This window comes from Oncorhynchus tshawytscha, linkage group LG33 (assembly GCF_018296145.1).
Source record: "Oncorhynchus tshawytscha isolate Ot180627B linkage group LG33, Otsh_v2.0, whole genome shotgun sequence".
NCBI lineage: Eukaryota > Metazoa > Chordata > Actinopteri > Salmoniformes > Salmonidae > Oncorhynchus > Oncorhynchus tshawytscha.
The window spans coordinates 22,979,895-23,000,839 of NC_056461.1; the positions used below are offsets into that span (position 1 = coordinate 22,979,895).

At 44.5% G+C, this 20,945-nt stretch overlaps 1 protein-coding gene across 5 annotated transcripts in view; it reads left to right on the forward strand.

Moving 5' to 3' along the window:
• Window positions 1–20,945, forward strand: part of LOC112231003 (regulator of G-protein signaling 3) — a 256,295-nt gene that overhangs the window by 169,569 nt on the left and 65,781 nt on the right. For 4 of the 5 annotated variants that reach the window (XM_042311668.1, XM_042311670.1, XM_042311669.1 and 1 more), the window contains one exon: window positions 18,030–18,926. In XM_042311668.1, the coding sequence (XP_042167602.1) occupies window positions 18,030–18,926 (897 nt within the window). Of the gene's footprint in view, window positions 1–5,374; window positions 5,525–18,029; window positions 18,927–20,945 lie in introns of those variants that run through there. The other variant, XM_024397491.2, reaches the window with a different exon arrangement.

A 20,945-nucleotide genomic window follows, 5' to 3' on the forward strand; every position in this document is an offset into this window, starting at 1 on the left:
GAGAGAGAGAGAGAGAGAGGCAGGACTGCATAATATCCAGACACACAGACAGAGAGGGAGAGAGAGAGGCAGGACTGCATAATATCCAGACACACAGAGAGAGAGAGAGAGAGGCAGGACTGCACAATATCCAGACACACACAGAGAGAGAAGAGAGAGGGGCAGGACTGCACGAGAGAGAGAGAGAGAGGACTGCACAACATCCAGACACACAGAGAGAGAGAGAGAGAGAGAGGCAGGACTTCACAATATCCAGACACACAGAGAGAGAGGCAGGACTGCACAATATCCGGACACACAGAGAGAGAGAGAGAGAGAGAGAGAGAGGCAGGACTGCACAATATCCAGACACAGAGAGAGAGAGAGAGAGAGAGAGAGAGAGAGAGCAGGACTGCATAATATCCAGACACACAGAGAGAGAGAGAGAGAGAGAGAGAGAGAGAGAGAGAGAGAGAGAGAGAGGCAGACTGCACAATATCCAGACACAGAGAGAGAGAGAGAGAGAGAGGCAGGACTGCACAATATCCAGACACACACAGAAAGAGAGAGAGAGAGAGAGAGAGAGAGAGAGCAGGACTGCACAATATCCAGACACACAGAGAGAGAGAGAGAGAGAGAGAGAGAGAGAGGCAGGACTTCACAATATCCAGACACACAGAGAGAGAGAGAGAGAGAGAGAGAGAGAGAGAGAGAGAGAGAAAGGCAGGACTGCACAATATCCAGACACAGAGAGAGAGAGAGAGAGAGAGAGAGAGAGAGAGAGAGAGAGAGAGAGAGGCAGGACTGCACAATATCCAGACACACACAGAGAGAGAGAGAGAGAGAGAGAGAGAGAGAGAGAGAGAGGCAGGACTGCATAATATCCAGACACACAGACAGAGAGGGAGAGAGAGAGGCAGGACTGCATAATATCCAGACACACAGAGAGAGAGAGAGAGAGAGAGAGAGAGAGAGAGAGAGAGAGGCAGGCAGGACTGCACAATATCCAGACACACAGAGAGAGAGAGGAGAGACACACACAGAGAGAGAGGCAGGACTGCACAATATCCAGACACACACAGAGAGAGAGAGAGAGAGAGAGAGGCAGGACTGCACAATATCCAGACACAGAGAGAGAGAGAGAGAGAGAGAGAGAGAGAGAGAGAGAGAGCAGGACTGCACAATATCCAGACACACAGAGAGAGAGAGAGAGAGAGAGAGGCAGGACTGCACAATATCCAGACACACAGAGAGAGAGGCAGGACTGCACAATATCCAGACACACAGAGAGAGAGGCAGGACTGCACAATATCCAAACACACAGAGAGAGAGGCAGGACTGCACAATATCCAGACACACACAGAGAGAGAGAGGGCAGGACTGCACAAGAGAGAGAGAGAGAGAGAGAGAGAGAGAGAGAGAGGCAGGACTGCACAATATCCAGACACACAGAGAGAGAGGCAGGACTGCACAATATCCAGACACACACAGAGAGAGAGAGAGAGAGGGCAGGACTGCACGAGAGAGAGAGAGAGAGAGGACTGCACAACATCCAGACACACACAGAGAGAGAGAGAGAGAGAGGCAGGACTGTACAATATCCAGACACAGATAGAGAGAGAGAGAGAGAGAGGCAGGACTGCACAATATCCAGACACACAGAGAGAGAGGCAGGACTGCACAATATCCAGACACACACAGAGAGAGAGAGAGAGAGAGAGAGAGAGAGAGAGAGAGAGACAAAAAGCACGTTGGATTTGAAGTGATACAACGACTATGAGGTTAAAGTGCAGAGACTCTCAGCTTTAATTTGAAGGTATCTTCATCCATGTCAGGGGAATTGTTAAGCAACTATAGCACTTTTTGTAAAAGTATTGGGACAAATTCACTTATATGTGTATTAAAGTAGTCAAAAGTTACGTATTTGGTCCCATATTCATAGCACTACATCAAGCTTGTAACTCTATACTTTTGTTGGATGCATTTGCTGTTTGTTTAGGTTGTGCTTTAGATTATTTTGTGCCCAATAGAAATTCATGGTAAATAATGTATGAATAATGTGTCATTTTGGAGTCACTTTAATTATAAATAAGAATAGAATTTGTTTCTAAACACTTGCTACCATGATTACGTATCATACTGAGTGAATCATGAATAATGATGAGAGAGAAAGTTAGACTCACAAATATCATACCCACAAGACAAGCTAACCTCTCATCATTGCAATAAAAAGGGAGGTTAGCATTTCTTTTTTTTTGGGGGGGGGGGTGGTTATGATATTTGTGTGTCTAACTTTCTCCCTCATCATTATTCATGATTCATTCATGATCATCCGTAAATGTAGTCTGAAAAGAGTTGCAAGATATGTCTTGTCACATGTAATACATACGCTCCACGGGAATAGGAATATACGGCATCCTATAGTTCCTACAGTAGCCTCCAAAAGTCATGCACACACACATACACAGACTAACGGGCGTACTCACGCACACACAAACCCCATTTCGCTGGTCCCACTCACTGTCACAGTCCGGTTGCGTCGGAGCTGAGAGCCCCTCCTGTCTCAATGTGCTCTGTCACCTGCAGCTGTTGAGATGAAAAGCACCTACTGTAAGGAGAGACAGGAGAGAGGGAGATGTTCACTAAAGCACAGTTAAGTATAATTAGCAGTGAATAGACATCACAGGGGGTTCCGATCAGCTGTTTCATTCTGTTGTTCCCTGTTATACTGGAAACAGATGGGCTATTTGGTTGGGGGGTTTAGCTGGAGGTTTCTGATGTTTCTGTTTTTACCCTATGACTTGTCTCATAGGAGGGAGAGAGAGAGAGAGAGAGAGAGAGAGAGAGAGAGAGAGAGAGAGAGAGAGAGAGAGGGAGGGAGAGGGAGGGAGAGAGAGAGAGATGCTTCTTTCTCACTTGGTCCTGGTATTTCTGCTTCACCGCCTGCTTGTTCTCATGTCCATCTCATAGAAGTGATCACTGGGATGTGTGTATGGGCCTCTTAATGTCTTGTCCAGGGATGGGCTGGGGGTGTTGTGTTCTAATGGGTGAGCACACACTCACACCAGGCCCTCCTCACATTTTGCAAGGCAATATGTGATGATTATGTGATGATTGTGTGATGATTATGTGATGATTGTGTGATAAATATGTGATGATTATGTGATAAATATGTGATGATTATGTGATGATTATGTGATGATTATGTGATAAATATGTGATGATTATGTGATGATTATGTGATGATTATGTGATGATTATGTGATAAATATGTGATGATTATGTGACCGCTTTATCACATTGGTACTATTTACACAAGTACAGTATGTGGTGAATTTAAAACTCTTAGTACAAAACTCAAAACTGGTAACACTTGTAATACAGCCAGTCTCACATCCGAAACCATTCATTTCGCATTCTTTTTGTTTGTAGACATCTTTTTCCACACAACCATTGATCATTAAGGTTCTTCTTTTTTTTTAGGGGGGGGGGCTTCTCCTATGGGGACGGCCCGAATAACCCTTTAGGTTCTAGAATGCACCTTCTTTTCTATGAGTGTACCTCTTGAGCTGTCTGTATCCTCCTGGCTGGTGGTTATTTTTAAAAGACGTCAAATATGCTTCTCTGCATCTTGGAAATTCTGGGAAAAAGATTGAAAGGAATGTGAGTCTTATTCAGTACATTTTCAGGCATGGTTTACCAACCAGTCCATCAGGCATGGTCTACCAACCAGTCCATCAGGCATGGTCTACCAACCAGTCCATCAGGCATGGTTTACCAACCAGTCCATCAGGCATGGTCTACCAACCAGTCCATCAGGCATGGTCTACCAACCAGTCCATCAGGCATGGTCTACCAACCAGTCCATCAGGCATGGTTTACCAACCAGTCCATCAGGCATGGTCTACCAACCAGTCCATCAGGCATGGTCTACCAACCAGTCCATCAGGCATGGTTTACCAACCAGTCCATCAGGCATGGTCTACCAACCAGTCCATCAGGCATGGTTTACCAACCAGTCCATCAGGCATGGTCTACCAACCAGTCCATCAGGCATGGTCTACCAACCAGTCCATCAGGCATGGTCTACCAACCAGTCCATCAGGCATGGTCTACCAACCAGTCCATCAGGCATGGTCTACCAACCAGTCCATCAGCATGGTCTACCAACCAGTCCATCAGGCATGGTCTACCAACCAGTTCATCAGGCATGGTCTACCAACCAGTCCATCAGGCATGGTTTACCAACCAGTCCATCAGGCATGGTCTACCAACCAGTCCATCAGGCATGGTCTACCAACCAGTCCATCAGGCATGGTCTACCAACCAGTCCATCAGGCATGGTCTACCAACCAGTCCATCAGGCATGGTCTACCAACCAGTCCATCAGGCATGGTCTACCAACCAGTCCATCAGCCATGGTCTACCAACCAGTCCATCAGGCATGGTCTACCAACCAGTCCATCAGGCATGGTCTACCAACCAGTCCATCAGGCATGGTCTACCAACCAGTCCATCAGGCATGGTCTACCAACCAGTCCATCAGCCATGGTCTACCAACCAGTCCATCAGGCATGGTCTACCAACCAGTCCATCAGGCATGGTCTACCAACCAGTCCATCAGGCATGGTCTACCAACCAGTCCATCAGGCATGGTCTACCAACCAGTCCATCAGGCATGCCAGCTAATATAGTTAGCTTGTCTAACTACTCTATCTTGATGAATAGCATGACATGGCTTTTTGGTAGCTAGTTATGAGGTTGGGAGATTGGGAACTAGGAAAGCTAAAGACAACTCCATAACATTGCTCGATGGCTGGTAGCATTACAGAGAAAACAAAACAACAATATATATATTTTTTTTAAACAGGATGCATTTATAATAATAGTTGTGAAAATGTCCCACAAAATTGCACAAAGTGAAAAAAAAAACTCATTATGCTTTAAATGTGTGCTGATTGTTTGAAATTGCAAGTCCTCTTTTTGTACTGCGATGATTTGTAATGATATATTGCAATGATTTAACCATGTTATGCAAAAATTGTGCAGTGAATGGTCAAATTTCCAAACCCTCGCATAGTATGTGGGGAATTCTTGTTGCTAAAAATGTTGCAATCGCAGAATCCTGGAGGGACTGATGCACGCACACACACACGCGCGCACACACACACACACACTTATTCCTCTCTCTAGCTCTCTTTGTCTTTCTTTATGTCCCCCTCCCTCTTCTCTGTTTCGTGTGTCTGCTGGATGGGAGTCTCCCTATTAGTCCCCCAGTGCATTCTCTCCTTCTCTCCGTTCAGCTTGGCAACAGAGACGCAGTTACTGCACTCTAACTCACACTGACGGACGCACACACCCATATCACACACACCCACACCACTGGCTATTTGACTGAGAGGAGACTGGGCCACTTTACCAGGGATATGAAGGAGGAGCGTTTGCCTCTGTTTATTGGACTATAAACTGGGGATCTCTCACCACAGGCGAACTCTATGAAGATATACTATCTCCATAGTGATAGACCCACCCACACACTCTATAGGTGAGTTTGTAGCTTTTAATAGATAGAGGGAATTGTGTATTAATAAGGTAGCCTTAACGTTGAATGCATGGGGGTTGTTTTTGATGGTTTTGTTGATGTTGCTGGTATTCTTTGTTTTAGGAAGATAGGAGTTTTTATTTTATTTTTGGTACTAAAGGAAATAATGCAAGAAAGAGAGGTGAGCAGAGAAAAGGAAATCAACGCAGGTTCTTGGTCTGTCACCTCAGGTTCTTGGTCTGTCACCTCAGGTTCTTGGTCTGTCACCTCCGGTTCTTGGTCTGTCACCTCCGGTTCGGATAACCTGCATTTTATTATCTACTTTTAGGAAGTTTGGTTTTGTCTGTGTTCTCTCTCTTTTCTTTTGTTTCTTTAAAAAAAATGTCATAATAAGTTGCTAAAATACAGACATTTCCAATCAGCTCATATGCCGATAGATAAATCAGGTTTTTAGCTTGGTGTGGCCTTCTCTGCACTGTCATCGGAGTCCGTAAATCATAGAAGTCATTGCGTCATCTGCATCGTCTCATCGCTGCAAGAGGATCGTCATGAGCTCACATGAGATCACAGCTCTGACTGTGCAAATCCAGCCACGGTTCTCCTTGACAGAAAGATCATGGAGAAAGAGAGAGAACAGAGAGACGGGAGAGGGAAAAAGGAACACACTAGGGAGAAATGATATTTTTGCCTTTTTAAAGCAGACCTGAACTCAAAAACCAACTTCTGTCATTGAAAACAGCATATGTAACATCAATATTAGCCAGAAACATTTATTCCAGTACCAAAATTGACAAAAAATGCAAGTACCGGTAAGTACATTTTCGTCATTTATCTGATTACCGGCTGGTCAAACAAACAGAGGTTTGTGAAATTTCTGTACAAGAGTTCATCATGACTTATCTCCCGAGGGCTCCCGAGTGGCGCAACGGTCTAAGGCACTAAATCTCAGTGCTAGAAGAGTCACTACAGACACCCTGGTCGAATCCAGGCTGTATCACAACCGGCCGTGATTGGGAGACCCATAGGGCGGCGCACAATTGGCCCAGCGCCGTCCGGGGTTTGGCTGGATTAGGCTGTCATTGTAAATAAGAATTTGTTGCCTAGTTAAACAAAGGTTAAATAAATAAATCTGATGGTTGGGTTTTGATTTCGACAATGCCCACATACCCACGAACATGGGATGAGCATCTGTGGTGATTGAGGTCTATCCAATCATATGGCAGAACACACAGACAGTGAGACAGACCTGCCCAGCTGTTTACCAGATTGGACGTTGTTGACATAAGACAACACATTTTTTTTTTTACTTTAGAGAAACTGCACCTTAGCTCGATGTAAAATTGATAAGACTAAAACCTCCTCTGCAAAAACGTTCAAATGAATTACAGATGTCTTGATCTTAGATTCATTCGGACTATTTTGAGGAAGTCCTTTGGTGCCTCATGGAGGACAAATATCAGTAACTACCACATCGAACCACAATCCCAAGAATGAAATCTTGTTTTCCTTAATGAGCGACAAAAAAACACTTTCAGAATCGGTGCGTTCAGTCGCTCTATAAGACCTCACTGGCTAGTGTGAGTGTGTGCACACCGTGCGCATGAGCAACCACTGATCACACACCCTCTGTCAACAGTTTAGCAGTGTATCGACCTATAGAGGACAGGAATAGTATGTCAGTCACGAGGAACGTCTGTCAACATGTTTGTTGTGTGTTTCGAAGAGGAGAGGTCGAGGGCCAGCTTACACGTATGTCTATTGAGAGAGAGGGAAGGAGGGTTGGGGTTGATAGGGGCTGTGGCCAAAATTCTGTTTTCGAAGAGTATACGCTGTATACCAACCATACTGCATACTCTTTGGAACACGGGTATGTAAAAACATATGCAGTATGCAACACATAAACATACCAGGCTCATCCATACTGCAAATTAGGTTGTTCCTCAACACTCATTCATTTGGTACAGTGTTATCTGTCACCTTATCTGATTATCAGCTGTGTTGCCAAACAATTGGGTCTGAAAAGACTATTCACTTCCTAAATGTGGTGCAGCAAATTCATGCTCGATGAAAAGTTGAAACGAGTATGACATCGCGGCATTTAAAGCATATTACATTTTCCAAATTTTCACATACTGTAACACTTTTCTATTTTCTCATACCCCTTAAGCCTACTATGTAGGACGCAAGTATGGGTAATTAACGATGGATATAGACATGGAAACATATATGAGGACACAAAATAAGAGAGGAAGAAGCACAAAGCGAGAGAGAGAGAGGGCAGAGAAAAAAGACGAGACACACAGCCAGATAGGGTGTTAATGAAATTGGGTCTGTCGTGTGGGGCATTATTACCTCTGCAGCGTTATCCATCAACCTTAACTCCACCTCTCCCCCATGTCTCCTCCCTTCATCTCCCTCTGTCTCCCCCTGTCCTCTGTCCTTCTCCATCAATATCAATGAACTCTGCACCCCCCCCTTCTCTCTCTCTCCCCCTCTTCTTCATTCTGGCTGGTGTCATTATGTAATGTGGCTGTGGAGGGGAATATCAGTGGGCTTTAGTTACGAACGCACACTGTGGCTAAAGGAGACTATCTAGGCAGCGTTGTTGGGTGGAGGTGATTTGTCAGTGTGTCCCTTACAGTTGCAGCCACGCATGCACACACATACACATACACACACAAACCTGCCAAATGCAGGTTTGTGGAGCAGGTTGAGAGCTTCAAGTTCCTTGGTGTCCACATCACCAACAAACTAGAATGGTCCAAACACACCAAGACAGTCATGAAGAGGGCACGACAAAGCCTATTCCCCCTCAGGAGACTGAAAAGATTTGGCATGGGTTCTCAGATCCTCAAAAGGTTCTACAGCTGCAACATCGAGAGCATCCTGACTGGTTACATCACTGCCTGGTACGGCAACTGCTCAGCCTCCGACCACAAGGCACTACAGAGGTAGTGCGTACGGCCCAATACATCACTGAGGCTAAGCTGCCTGCCATCCAGGACCTCTACACCAGGCGGTGTCAGAGGAAGGCCCTAAAAACTGTCATAGACCCCAGCCACCCCAGTGGACACCACTCCCATAGTTCTCTCTACTACCGCATGGCAAGCGGTACCGGAGCACCAAGTCTAGGACCAAAAGGCTTCTCAACAGCATGTACATACTACATGTACATACTACCTCAATTAGCCTGATTAACTGGTGCCTGTATATAGCCTCGCTACTGTATATAGCCTCGCTACTGTATATAGCCTCACTACTGTATATAACCTCACTACTGTATATAGACTCGCTACTGTATATAGTCTCACTACTGTATATAGTCTCACTACTGTATATAGCCTCGCTGCTGTTATAGTCTCACTACTGTATATAGTCTCACTACTGTTATAGCCTCGCTACTGTTATAGTCTCACTACTGTATATAGCCTCTCTACTGTTATAGTCTCACTACTGTATATAACCTCGCTACTGTTATAGTCTTGCTACTGTATATAGCCTCGCTACTGTTATAGTCTTACTACTGTATGTAGCTTCGCTACTGTTATAGTCTCACTACTGTATATAACCTCGCTACTGTTATAGTCTTGCTACTGTATATAGCCTCGCTACTGTTATAGTCTTACTACTGTATGTAGCTTCGCTACTGTTATAGTCTCACTACTGTATATAACCTCGCTACTGTTATAGTCTCACTACTGTATATAGCCTCGCTACTGTTATAGTCTTACTACTGTATGTAGCTTCGCTACTGTTATAGTCTCACTACTGTATATAACCTCGCTACTGTTATAGTCTCACTACTGTTATAGTCTCACTACTGTTATAGTCTCACTACTGTTATAGTCTCACTACTGTATATAACCTCGCTACTGTATATAGCCTCTACTGTTATGGTCTCACTACTGTATATAACCTCGCTACTGTTATAGTCTCACTACTGTATATAGCCTCGCTACTGTTATAGTCTCACTACTGTATATAGTCTTGTTATAGTCTCACTACTGTATATAGCCTCGCTACTGTTATAGTCTCACTACTGTATATAACCTCGCTACTGTTATAGTCTCACTACTGTATATAACCTCGCTACTGTTATAGTCTCACTACTGTATATAGCCTCGCTACTGTTATAGTCTCACTACTGTATATAGCCTCTGTTATAGTCTTACTACTGTATATAGCCTCGCTACTGTTATAGTCTCACTACTGTATATAGCCTCGCTACTGTTATAGTCTCACTACTGTATATAGCCTCTCTACTGTTATAGTCTTACTACTGTATATAGCCTCGCTACTGTTATAGTCTCACTACTGTATATAGCCTCGCTACTGTTATAGTCTTACTACTGTATATAGCCTCGCTACTGTTATAGTCTCACTACTGTATATAGCCTCGCTACTGTTATAGTCTTACTACTGTATATAGCCTCGCTACTGTTATAGTCTCACTACTGTATATAGCCTCGCTACTGTTATAGTCTCACTACTGTATATAGCCTCGCTACTGTTATAGTCTCACTACTGTATATAGCCTCGCTACTGTTATAGTCTCACTACTGTATATAACCTCGCTACTGTTATAGTCTCACTACTGTATATAGCCTCGCTACTGTTATAGTCTTACTACTGTATATAGCCTCTCTACTGTTATAGTCTCACTACTGTATATAGCCTCGCTACTGTTATAGTCTTACTACTGTATATAGCCTCGCTACTGTTATAGTCTCACTACTGTTATAGTCTCACTACTGTTATAGTCTCACTACTGTATATAACCTCGCTACTGTATATAGCCTCTACTGTTATGGTCTCACTACTGTATATAACCTCGCTACTGTTATAGTCTCACTACTGTATATAGCCTCGCTACTGTTATAGTCTCACTACTGTATATAACCTCGCTACTGTTATAGTCTCACTACTGTATATAACCTCGCTACTGTTATAGTCTCACTACTGTATATAGCCTCGCTACTGTTATAGTCTTACTACTGTATGTAGCTTCGCTACTGTTTTTTTCCACTGTCTTTTTACTGCTGTATTTATTTATTTACTTATCTATGGAGAGGGTCCTCGGCATACACATCACAGACAAACTGAATTGGTCCACTCACACAGACAGCATCGTGAGGAAGGCGCAGCAGCGCCTCTTCACCTGTTGAAGAAATTCGGCTACCAAAAGTCTTCTACAGATGCACAATCGAGAGCATCCTGGCGGGCTGTATCACCGCCTGGTATGGCAACTGCACCGCCCTCAACCGTAAGGCTCTCCAGAGGGTAGTGAGGTCTGCACAACGCATCACCGGGGGCAAACTACCTGCCCTCAGGACACCTACACCACCCGATGCTACAGGAAGGCCATAAAGATCATCAAGGACATCAACCACCCGAGCCACTGCCTGTTCACCCCGCTGTCATCCAGAAGGCGAGGTCAGTACAGGTGCATCAAAGCTGGGACCGAGAGACTGAAAAACAGCTTCTATCTCAAGGCCATCAGACTGTTAAACAGCCACCACTAACATTGAGTGGCTACTGCCAACACACTGTCAATGACACTGACTCTACTCCAGCCACTTTAATCACGGGAATTGATGGGAAATTATGTAAATATATCACTAGCCACTTTAAACAATGCTACCTTATATAATGTTACTTACCCTACATTGTTCATCTCATATGCATACGTTGATACTGTACTCTCATCGACTGCATCCTTATGTATACATGTATCACTAGCCACTTTAACTATGCCACTTGGTTTACATACTTATCTCATATGTATATACTGTACTCGATATCATCTACTGTATCTTGCCTATGCTGCTCTGTACCATCACTCATTCATATATCCTTATGTACATATTCTTTATCCCCTTACACTGTGTATAAGACAGTAGTTTTTTTTTGGAATTGTTAGTTAGATTACTTGCTCGTTATTACTGCATTGTCGGAACTAGAAGCACAAGCATTTCGCTACGCTCGCATTAACATCTGCTAACTGTGTATGTGACAAATAAAATTTGATTTGATTTGATTTGATTTGATTTTATTGTTCACCTAATACCTTTTTGCACTGTTGGTGAATACAGGTGAATACAGGTGAATACAGGTGAATACAGGTGAATACAGGTGAATACACCTGTTGTATTCGGCACATGTGACAAATTAACTTTGATTAGATTTTCTGCAGTGGTCACACCGACTTTGCAGGGGATGTCACACAGCTAGCCAGCTAGCCCCGTAATCACGTCACTGACATTTTCCCTCTGACCTTCTGCTTGGATTGATAATGTCTTTGAACATGACCCTTGACCCCCAGAGATATCAAGTGGCCATTATAAAAGATGACTCCGTAAGGCATCATAGTACGGGGACACAGAGCATTGAAGTGGTATTTTTTTTCATTACTCTTCAATGTTTCATGACCTCATCCAGGAAGGAGACGAGGCGGAGGTTGGTGTGAAAAATAGGTCTCTTGTTGTGCTGAAATATTCATGAAAATAGACTTGCTTTTAATAAATCTTTTTCCCGATGCCCCCAGGTCCCCTAAAGAGACTAATATTGTGTCTCTCCGCGCACCGCTGTGTTTTCCTGTAATATTGCTGTAATAATTCCCCCCATGTCACATAATGGTGTTGTATATGCTGTTCTATACCTTCGCTTTCTATTAGCAAAGGGCACGACACCCCCAGGGAAAAGGAAATCTAATCAACTGTATACCCTGCTCCTAGATCTTAATAATAATATAGCTGCCGGAGTAACACGTATTGTTGAGTAATAACTGAGGTACAAGACAAGAGTCCGCACATTTAGAGATAGGAGTAGTAATATTTTAGAGATAGAGTAGTAATATTTTAGAGATAGAGTAGTAATATTTTAGAGATAGAGTAGTAATATTTTAGAGATAGGAGTAGTAATATTTTAGAGATAGGGTAGTAATATTTTAGAGATAGGAGTAGTAATATTTTAGAGATAGAGTAGTAATATTTTAGAGATAGGAGTAGTAATATTTTAGAGATAGAGTAGTAATATTTTAGAGATAGGAGTAGTAATATTTTAGAGATAGAGTAGTAATATTTTAGAGATAGGAGTAGTAATATTTTAGAGATAGAGTAGTAATATTTTAGAGATAGGAGTAGTAATATTTTAGAGATAGAGTAGTAATATTTTAGAGATAGGAGTAGTAATATTTTAGAGATAGGAGTAGTAATAAACATACTAGAGAACGTTTATCGCTCAATGAATATGAGATGTTTTATGGGAACACATTCCCATTTTGTCATCCTGTTGTTCTTTGCGCTACTTTTCATTTTCGTCCCCTCCTTCATTCTGACCATTCTTCTTCTCCGTTGTTTTGATCTTTTGTTTGATCACAGGGCCTTGGCAGGTAAACAGTCATTGATACCTCATCCCTCTCTCCTTGGAGCGAGGGACAGGCCGGAGGAGGGTGGCCATGCATGTCATTGTGGCCAGTCAGCAATGACAATCTATTGCCTAGCCCTTTCTCAACTAATATTGAAGTGCAACAAGATCTCAGGGTTTGACTTGAGTGTTCAACAGTTGAAAAAGAGGGGGGACAGGGAACCTGGACAATACGCCGTAGCTCTCCAGTGACCTTGTTGGATAGTAAAGCAATCATGCTCATCCACAAATATATTCTCACAATGTGGTGTCCTAAAATGATGTCATAGGAAAGCGTCATCCTGTCACATCCTTTTTGCAAAAAGTTATGGTTCTACCAATTGAAGATTATGTCAATACATTGCATTCAATGGGAAAAGGTGGGTGTCACAGGGTTGAATGCCAATACATTTCCAGTCAATGGGAAAAGATTTCAACCAATTGATGCTTATGTCAATACATTCCAGTCAAAAAGATGAAAGGATGAGACACACACAGACAGACCTATCTCTCATCCCCTCTCTCCTCTGTTTCACGCTTCTCTCCCTCCTTCCCTCCCTCAGTCTCTTTCTCTCTACCTCTTTATACCCCCTCATCTTTCTCCCTTCCCCTTATTTCTCCCCTACACCCTCTCTCTGTCTCCCTCCCTCTCTCTTCTCTATCTCTTTCTCCCTCCTATCTCCCTCCTCTCTCTCTTTATCTCTCTGTCTCTTTCCCCTCCCTCTCCCCCTCCCTCGTTTACCCTCTCTCCTCCACGTCCCGTCATCTCACTCCTCCTCACTCTCCTCTCTCTCACCTCTGTCTGTAGACTCTCTCTCTCCCCCCTCTCCTTCACCCTCTCCTTTTCTCTCCCCCTTCTCTCTCTCTCCTCCCTCTCCATTCTCTCTCCCTCCTTCTTTCCGTCCCTCCCCTCTTCTCATCTCCCTCCTCTCTCCCATCTCCACAGACAGTATATTGACTCGTATATAACAATGCCGTGAGTTTTTACGTGAAGAATTGACCATTCTAGATAGGATGGAATACGGCGTTTTTGTGTAACTGCAGAGAGAGGGTCTCATCTTTCCGTAAAGGGGTCATATTAGTGTGTAGCCCAAACAGTTTGGACGCTACAGACATAAGTTGGCACATTGGCGGTGCCGACTTCAGATGAGTCCCGTATAGCTTATGGGGACGTAGAACAAAACACAGAACAACATCCTGTTCGTCACATTCTTCCATAGAGGGGTCATATTAGGGGTCATAGGGGTCATATTAACAGACGTTTTTGTGAGAAGACTGATTTTATGGATGTTTCCTGGTCTGACAAACACCGCTGAGGCTCTGTCACCTTCCACCACAGATGAGAAAGGCTGACATAGGTGGATCCGGTGGGATTGAGATGCAGCCCAAACAAAAAACAGATACCTCTAGATTTCAGGAGCTTCATAGGATTTTTTTACAATTATACTTAATAGATTTCTGTGGGGGGGTCAGACATCGACTCTAGAGGTTTTTAACGTACAAATCTGATGCAGAGCTGTGTGTGTGCATGTGTACGTGTGGTATGGAGATGAATCCCCTCTTAGTGATCTCTCAGGCGGCCACTAATATGCTCTCTAATTCATGCGTGTTAACCACCTGCCAGCCCCATTCAGAGGGACGTGAGGACATGAGTGGATTATCTAGACACAACTCCCTCAGAGAAAGGTGACTAAAAGGGACATTGGGTTTATTGACATAATAGCAACCCCAATTCTCAGAGATGTGACAGACGAGGACATGGGTGTATTGACATAAGAGGACATACTGTTCCATATCAGTCTCCCCCTCTACGTCTGGTTTGCGAGGTCCTTTAGGCTCAGTTACAGGGAGACCTCCACAGAAGTGAGGCTCCTCTGTGACAGAGTCAAGTGAGTTGAAGTTTTTACATAAAACCAGGTCTTGTTCAAATACTTTGAAAGTGCATCCTCCTTTCCTTGAATGCAATCACTCATTGAATCTAACATGACTGGTTGGTTGGAAGCTGATCAATGGAACAACTTTGGAAGTATGCTTGTTGTCATTGTCCATTTGGAAGACCCACCTTGTGAAGACTTACAGAAAACGTTTGACCTCTGTCATTGCCAACAAAGGGTATATAACCAAGTATTGAGATAAACTTTTGCTATTGACCAAATACTTATTTTCCACCATAATTTGCAAATAAATTAATTAAAAATCCTACAATGTGATTTTCTGGATTTTTTCCCCCTCATTTTGTCTGTCATAGTTGAAGTGTACCTATGATGAAAATTACAGGCCTCTCTCATCTTTTTAAGTGGGAGAACTTGCACAATTGGTGGCTGACTAAATACTTTTTTGTCCCACTGTATGTGTGTTTCCTGTCCTCTCTGAGGTCACCAAATGAAACACACTTAAGCCCCTTAAGTGTTCATGGACCATTCCCACCTTCTCACAAGTGGACATATTATTTCATTTTCCCGTTTTGGGGATTTAGGAGTTCGGCCACGTGAAATCCTTGGTTCACTCTGTGGTCTCTTTCTCTCTGCATGAAAAGGGGGAGAAAGTCTCTGCCAGGAATGTACGACCTGAGATATCAGAACCCCCAGAAAGGGCCACGTCATGACAGTTCAGTGCTTCTTCTTTCATCCTAGGGATAAGGATGAGAGAGGAAAAAAATAGAGGGGGAGTGACAGCAACAGACAGAGACACAGAGCGAGGGATCATTTGTAATTGAAGAAGGGTCTAATGGTTCTGTTTTGTTCTCTCAAACTGCCCTGGGCATCTATGATAGAAGGAAGAAGCAGCCCCAGCTAAGTGTTTCTCAACACAATTATTTTGACTGTCCTTTATATTCCTGCTCTCCCTCTGCACTCCTATTTTCTTCTGCTACTTTCTTTTCCAATCTTTCTTGCCCTACTCCTCCTCTCTTCCGCTGGGCTCTCATCATCCACCCATCCCATCTCATGTTTCCATTTAGCTCGTGTGATGCTACACCGGGAGAGTAATGAGGGTGGAGCTAGTGGTCTGATAGCATAACGTTAATCATTGATGACCTACCTGTGCTCCGCTCTTCTCCTCCCCTCTCCTCCCCAGTCATCTCCTCAGAAACACAGAGAGTTTTTAGCCCGTCAAGGGTCTCTTTCATCCTCCTCTCTCAATTACTCTCAACCCTCTGTCCTCTCTGCCTTCAGATCAGCCACGGGAGAGAAAGAGAGAGTAAGACTTCTTAGCCAACGGCCACAGAAGCACATGACAGTGCTGGACAAAGCTGAAATGAATTAGGTTGAGTTGTGTTTTTGTGATTGAGTGTTTCGACCATTCTTTTTTCACTGGATATGGGGGGGGGGTGAAGGTGTCCCAGTACGGTAGTAGTGTGTAAAAGAGAGACAGAGAGAGATACTGATAAAAAGAGAGTGTGTCTGTACATGCGTCTGCGTTTACCCATTTACCATGGTCTTACAGAAGTTTACAATCAAACCTTGTATCATTCTATCTATTTAAAATCTCAGCTTTAATTTTTCAACCAAATAATGCATACAAATGCAGTATTTGATGTTTAAAACATGACAGGGTCAGAGCAGGGACTATTACGATTACTATCAGAGTTGTGGATTGTATTTTCCCTTGACATCCAATCTGATAATGCCCTCACTTTTCCTTGCCATCAATTGGTCTTTCTCTCTCTCTCACCCCTCTGGGTCAGAGGAGGGAAGAGAGAGAGAGGAGAGAGGAGAGAGTGAAAGATTATGTACTAAGCTGCCCTGTCTCTTATAGAAGTGTGTATCTTATAGAAGTGCAAATCACTGTAAAAATAGCAGCCCCTGTCATCATCATCAGTTTGTAGCTGGTGAACTGTACAATGAGGCCCTCTCTCAGCAATTGAAAGCCTACCATCACAGTGTGTTTCAGAGTGTCCTTCTTCTTGTCTTTCTTCATTTCATGTGGCTTCTCTTTCCTGCCTAAAGTCAACGATTCTCCACATACACCCAGAATCACTGGCTTCACCTTTACCAGGATGTTGTTGATAGTTGGTACTGAGCCATTAGTTTCTTATGGATGTAACACACTTCACAGGTCAATAGGATAGGAATGGATTGCTGTCAATAGGACGGGATTGAGATCAGGCCTGGTCTGGGTATAGGCTTGTTTCTCTATTGATCGGACAATGTGGGACGTGTCTTAATAGCTTTTTAGTGATTGGGAGCATTTCAGCAGGGCTCTGGTTGACTGGCGCAGCAGGGCTCTGGTTGACTGGCGCAGCAAGGCTCTGGTTGACTGGCGCAGCAAGGCTCTGGTTGACTGGCGCAGCAAGGCTCTGGTTGACTGGCGCAGCAGGGCTCTGGTTGACTGGCGCAGCAGGGCTCTGGTTGACTGGCGCAGCAGGGCTCTGGTTGACTGGCGCAGCAGGGCTCTGGTTGACTGGCGCAGCAGGGCTCTGGTTGACTGGCGCAGCAGGGCTCTGGTTGACTGGCGCAGCAGGGCTCTGGTTGACTGGCGCAGCAGGGCTCTGGTTGACTGGCGCAGCAGGGCTCTGGTTGACTGTCGATGGGTTTCTTTGATGGTTTTGTCTTCTCCTTATTTGACATGTTTAATGGAGGCAATTCAAATGTTGATGCCTTGAATCGTCAGTAGTGAAGTGCATTGCACCAAAACTGAATTAGCTGAGGCCACACATTTTTGCTTTAGCCCAACACTAATAAATGTGATATGTTCTAATATCTCTGTCTCTGTCTCTCTGTCTCTGTCTCTCTGTGTCTGTGTGTCTCTGTCTCTGTGTGTGTCCTCTACCTATGTGTGTCTTTGTGGTTGATAAGGTGTGGAAGACAAGTCACTTTTGGGTCCCGCTCCTGTTAGGTTTTGATTCACGGCTGGGCTGAGGTTTAAAAGTTGCAGGTCGGGCAAGAGGGAGATAGGAAGGAAGGAGGTAGCGGGACAGGACTGCACATCATCATCTCCAGAGAGTCATGCTAATTTCTTTCTCTTTCTCCTTCATTCTCTCTCTCTCTCTCTCTCTCTCTCTCTCTCTCTCTCTCTCTCTCTCTGTCGCTCTCTCTCTCTCTCTCTCTCTCTCTCTCTCTCTCTCTCTCTCGCTCTCTCTCTCTCTCGCTTTCTCTGTCTCCAGATGCTTGAGCCCAAAGTGGACACCCCTCCATGTGAGCTGGGAGTAGGCCTATCCCTGCCACGGGGCTCCGAAGAGGACCTCCTTTACCCCTACCCTTCTAGCCCCTCACTGCCCCTGACTCTGGGCAGCCCACAACCCTCTGAGCCCCTCACGCCCCTGGAGGAGGTCTGTAGCCCGCTGGGTGACGAAGAGGAGCACAAGGTGCCCCCCACCCCGCCCCCATCCACCGAGGGAGAAGACTGCAAGAGCATGGAGGGCACCGAGCCCGAGATCTGGAGGGATAGAGAGGAGGAGGTGGAGGAGGAGGAGGAGGAGAGGAAGGGTGAGGAGGAAGGAGAGATAGAAGAGGGTGGGGAAAGAGAGGCAATTCCCTCAGCGACGGATGACGAGGCCCCGTCAGACCCCCCCGACACCAACGCCCCACCCTCCTCCTCCTCCTCCTCCTTCATCATTCCCGAACTCCGCCTAGACCGCTCCTTCAGCGCCAATGCTCTCTCCTCACCCAACACCGACGAAGAGTACGACGAGGATGATGAAGATGATGAAGAAGATGATGATGATGATGATGATTATGATGAAGAAGATGACAGCGATGATGCCTACCCAGAGCGCCGCGACAGTAAGCGCCGCAGTATGGTGGAGGGTTCTGCCTGCGAGAAGCATGGCGGCCGGCTGAGCGTCCAGAACTCACTGCGGCGCCGCACGCATAGCGAGGGCAGTCTGCTACAGGACCCACGCTCTACCTGCTTCACCTCAGACAACACCATCAATTGCCTGGACGCGAGCCACGGACACAAGGGGGGCTGGTCGCTGCCCTCGCCCAAGACCCTGAAGAAGGAGCTGACCAAGAACGGAGGCTCCATGCACCAGCTCTGCATGCTTTTCTCTGGCAGGAAGGTCAGTACAGAACCATGCTCATACACACACACATAAACACATACACCAACACACGCACACACACACACACACACACACACACACACACACACACACACACACACACACACACACACACACACACACACACACACACACACACACACACACATTCAAATGCATGCATAGACACACACATTTTAAAGTCTTGGTTCGATATAACACTGATCAAGTATTCACTGTAAATAGTTTTATCATGAGTCTTTTTGTATGTTCTGTGATACCATGTATGGCTTAGTTTGTCATGCGATAGGGAAGACTATCTGTTTCCATTTTAGAGATTGGGCGCCACCCAGTGGTGAAAATGAGAACTTCAACTTTAGAAAATCTCATTATAGTTGAGTTTGCAGTATTCAACTTTGTCCACTACAGGGCAAGCAGTGTCTGGTTCTCTTATTCAATAAAAGCACAGGAGCATAACCTCATCACAACAATGATACACACAAGCTGTATTATTCCATGTGACAGCCCTAATGTTTTTTTGGTTTTACAATCCTTGTGGGGATCAGAAGTCCTCACAAGAATATTAAAACAAGGAAAATTCAGACAGTCCCCACAAGGAAAAAGGCTATTTTAGGCCAAGGGGTTAGGTTTAGGGTTACAATTAGGGTTAGGGGTTAGCGTTAGGGTTCGGATTAAAGCGCAGACATACCAGTACGATTGTCAAACATTTGCCTGCCGACAGACAGTACTTAGTGCCTCTGAACAGAGTGTTGGCAGTCAACATCTTATGATGTAGATTCCAGGTTGGCTAGCTAGCGAATGTTTAAAAAAAAAATTATTTAGGGGGTGATCAGCTTTAGTATTGCGGAAATTTTGAAGCTTCCATCAATGTAATTGTCTGCATCATTTCTAATCCCCCAAATATTTTTGGGGTAAATATATATATTTGCAACCAACTTTCTATGGCTCGTTTAAGAAAATAACGATATCTTGGAGATTATTAGCCTACATTGCATAGGAAGTGTGACTGGCTCATGATGGATGTCCTGAGAAAATGCTCAAATATTTTCCTGTTTGTTGTCACTCTGTTGGCTGCCCGACATGGGGGTTAGTGCTGTCTGAATGGCTCAATATCAAGTTGTTGGCCACTGACGAGCATTGCGATTCTACAAGTAGAAACAGCAGGTTTCGGGCCAGCTAGCAGCAGGTCCCTCTTTTGTTCCAGCAAGAGATGGAACGGCCTACCACTGTAATAACTATCTATCTGCAGTGAGATGTCTTTCATGCTTTAGAGGTAGGGTTAGGGAAGATAGGATTTTGAATAGGAATCTATTGTTTGATCCCCACAAGGATAGTAAAACAAACGTGTGTGTTTAGGAGGGAGAAAGAGAGAGCAGGATAAAGGGGTAAGAGAGGCAGGAGGTATGGTTGCGTACTGAAATTGTTTTTGTATACAAAATGTATTTGTTTGTTCACCACTTCTTGATGGTCTTGGTTGTCCATTAACACAGCATATTTACAGGTCAAACAGATCTGCTGGCCAGTAGTGTGATTGTTTGCTGTTAGTGGGTGGTAAGTAAGTATCTGAGAGCACAGCAGATGCTGTGGAGAAAGGGAGCTTTATTCCAACTGATAAGGAGAGAACGAGGGGGATGAAAGACAGAGAAGGAGAGGAGAGTGAGTGAGAGCATGAGTGCAAGTAAGTGTATGTGAGCGATATAGAGAGAGACAGTGTATGTGAGCGATATAGAGAGAGACAGTGTATGTGAGCGATATAGAGAGAGACAGTGTATGTGAGCGATATAGAGAGAGACAGTGTATGTGAGCGATATAGAGAGAGACAGTGTATGTGAGCGATATAGAGAGAGACAGTGTATGTGAGCGATATAGAGAGAGACAGTGTATGTGAGCGATATAGAGAGAGACAGTGTATGTGAGCGATATAGAGAGAGACAGTGTATGTGAGCGATATAGAGAGAGACAGTGTATGTGAGCGATATAGAGAGAGACAGTGTATGTGAGCGATATAGAGAGAGA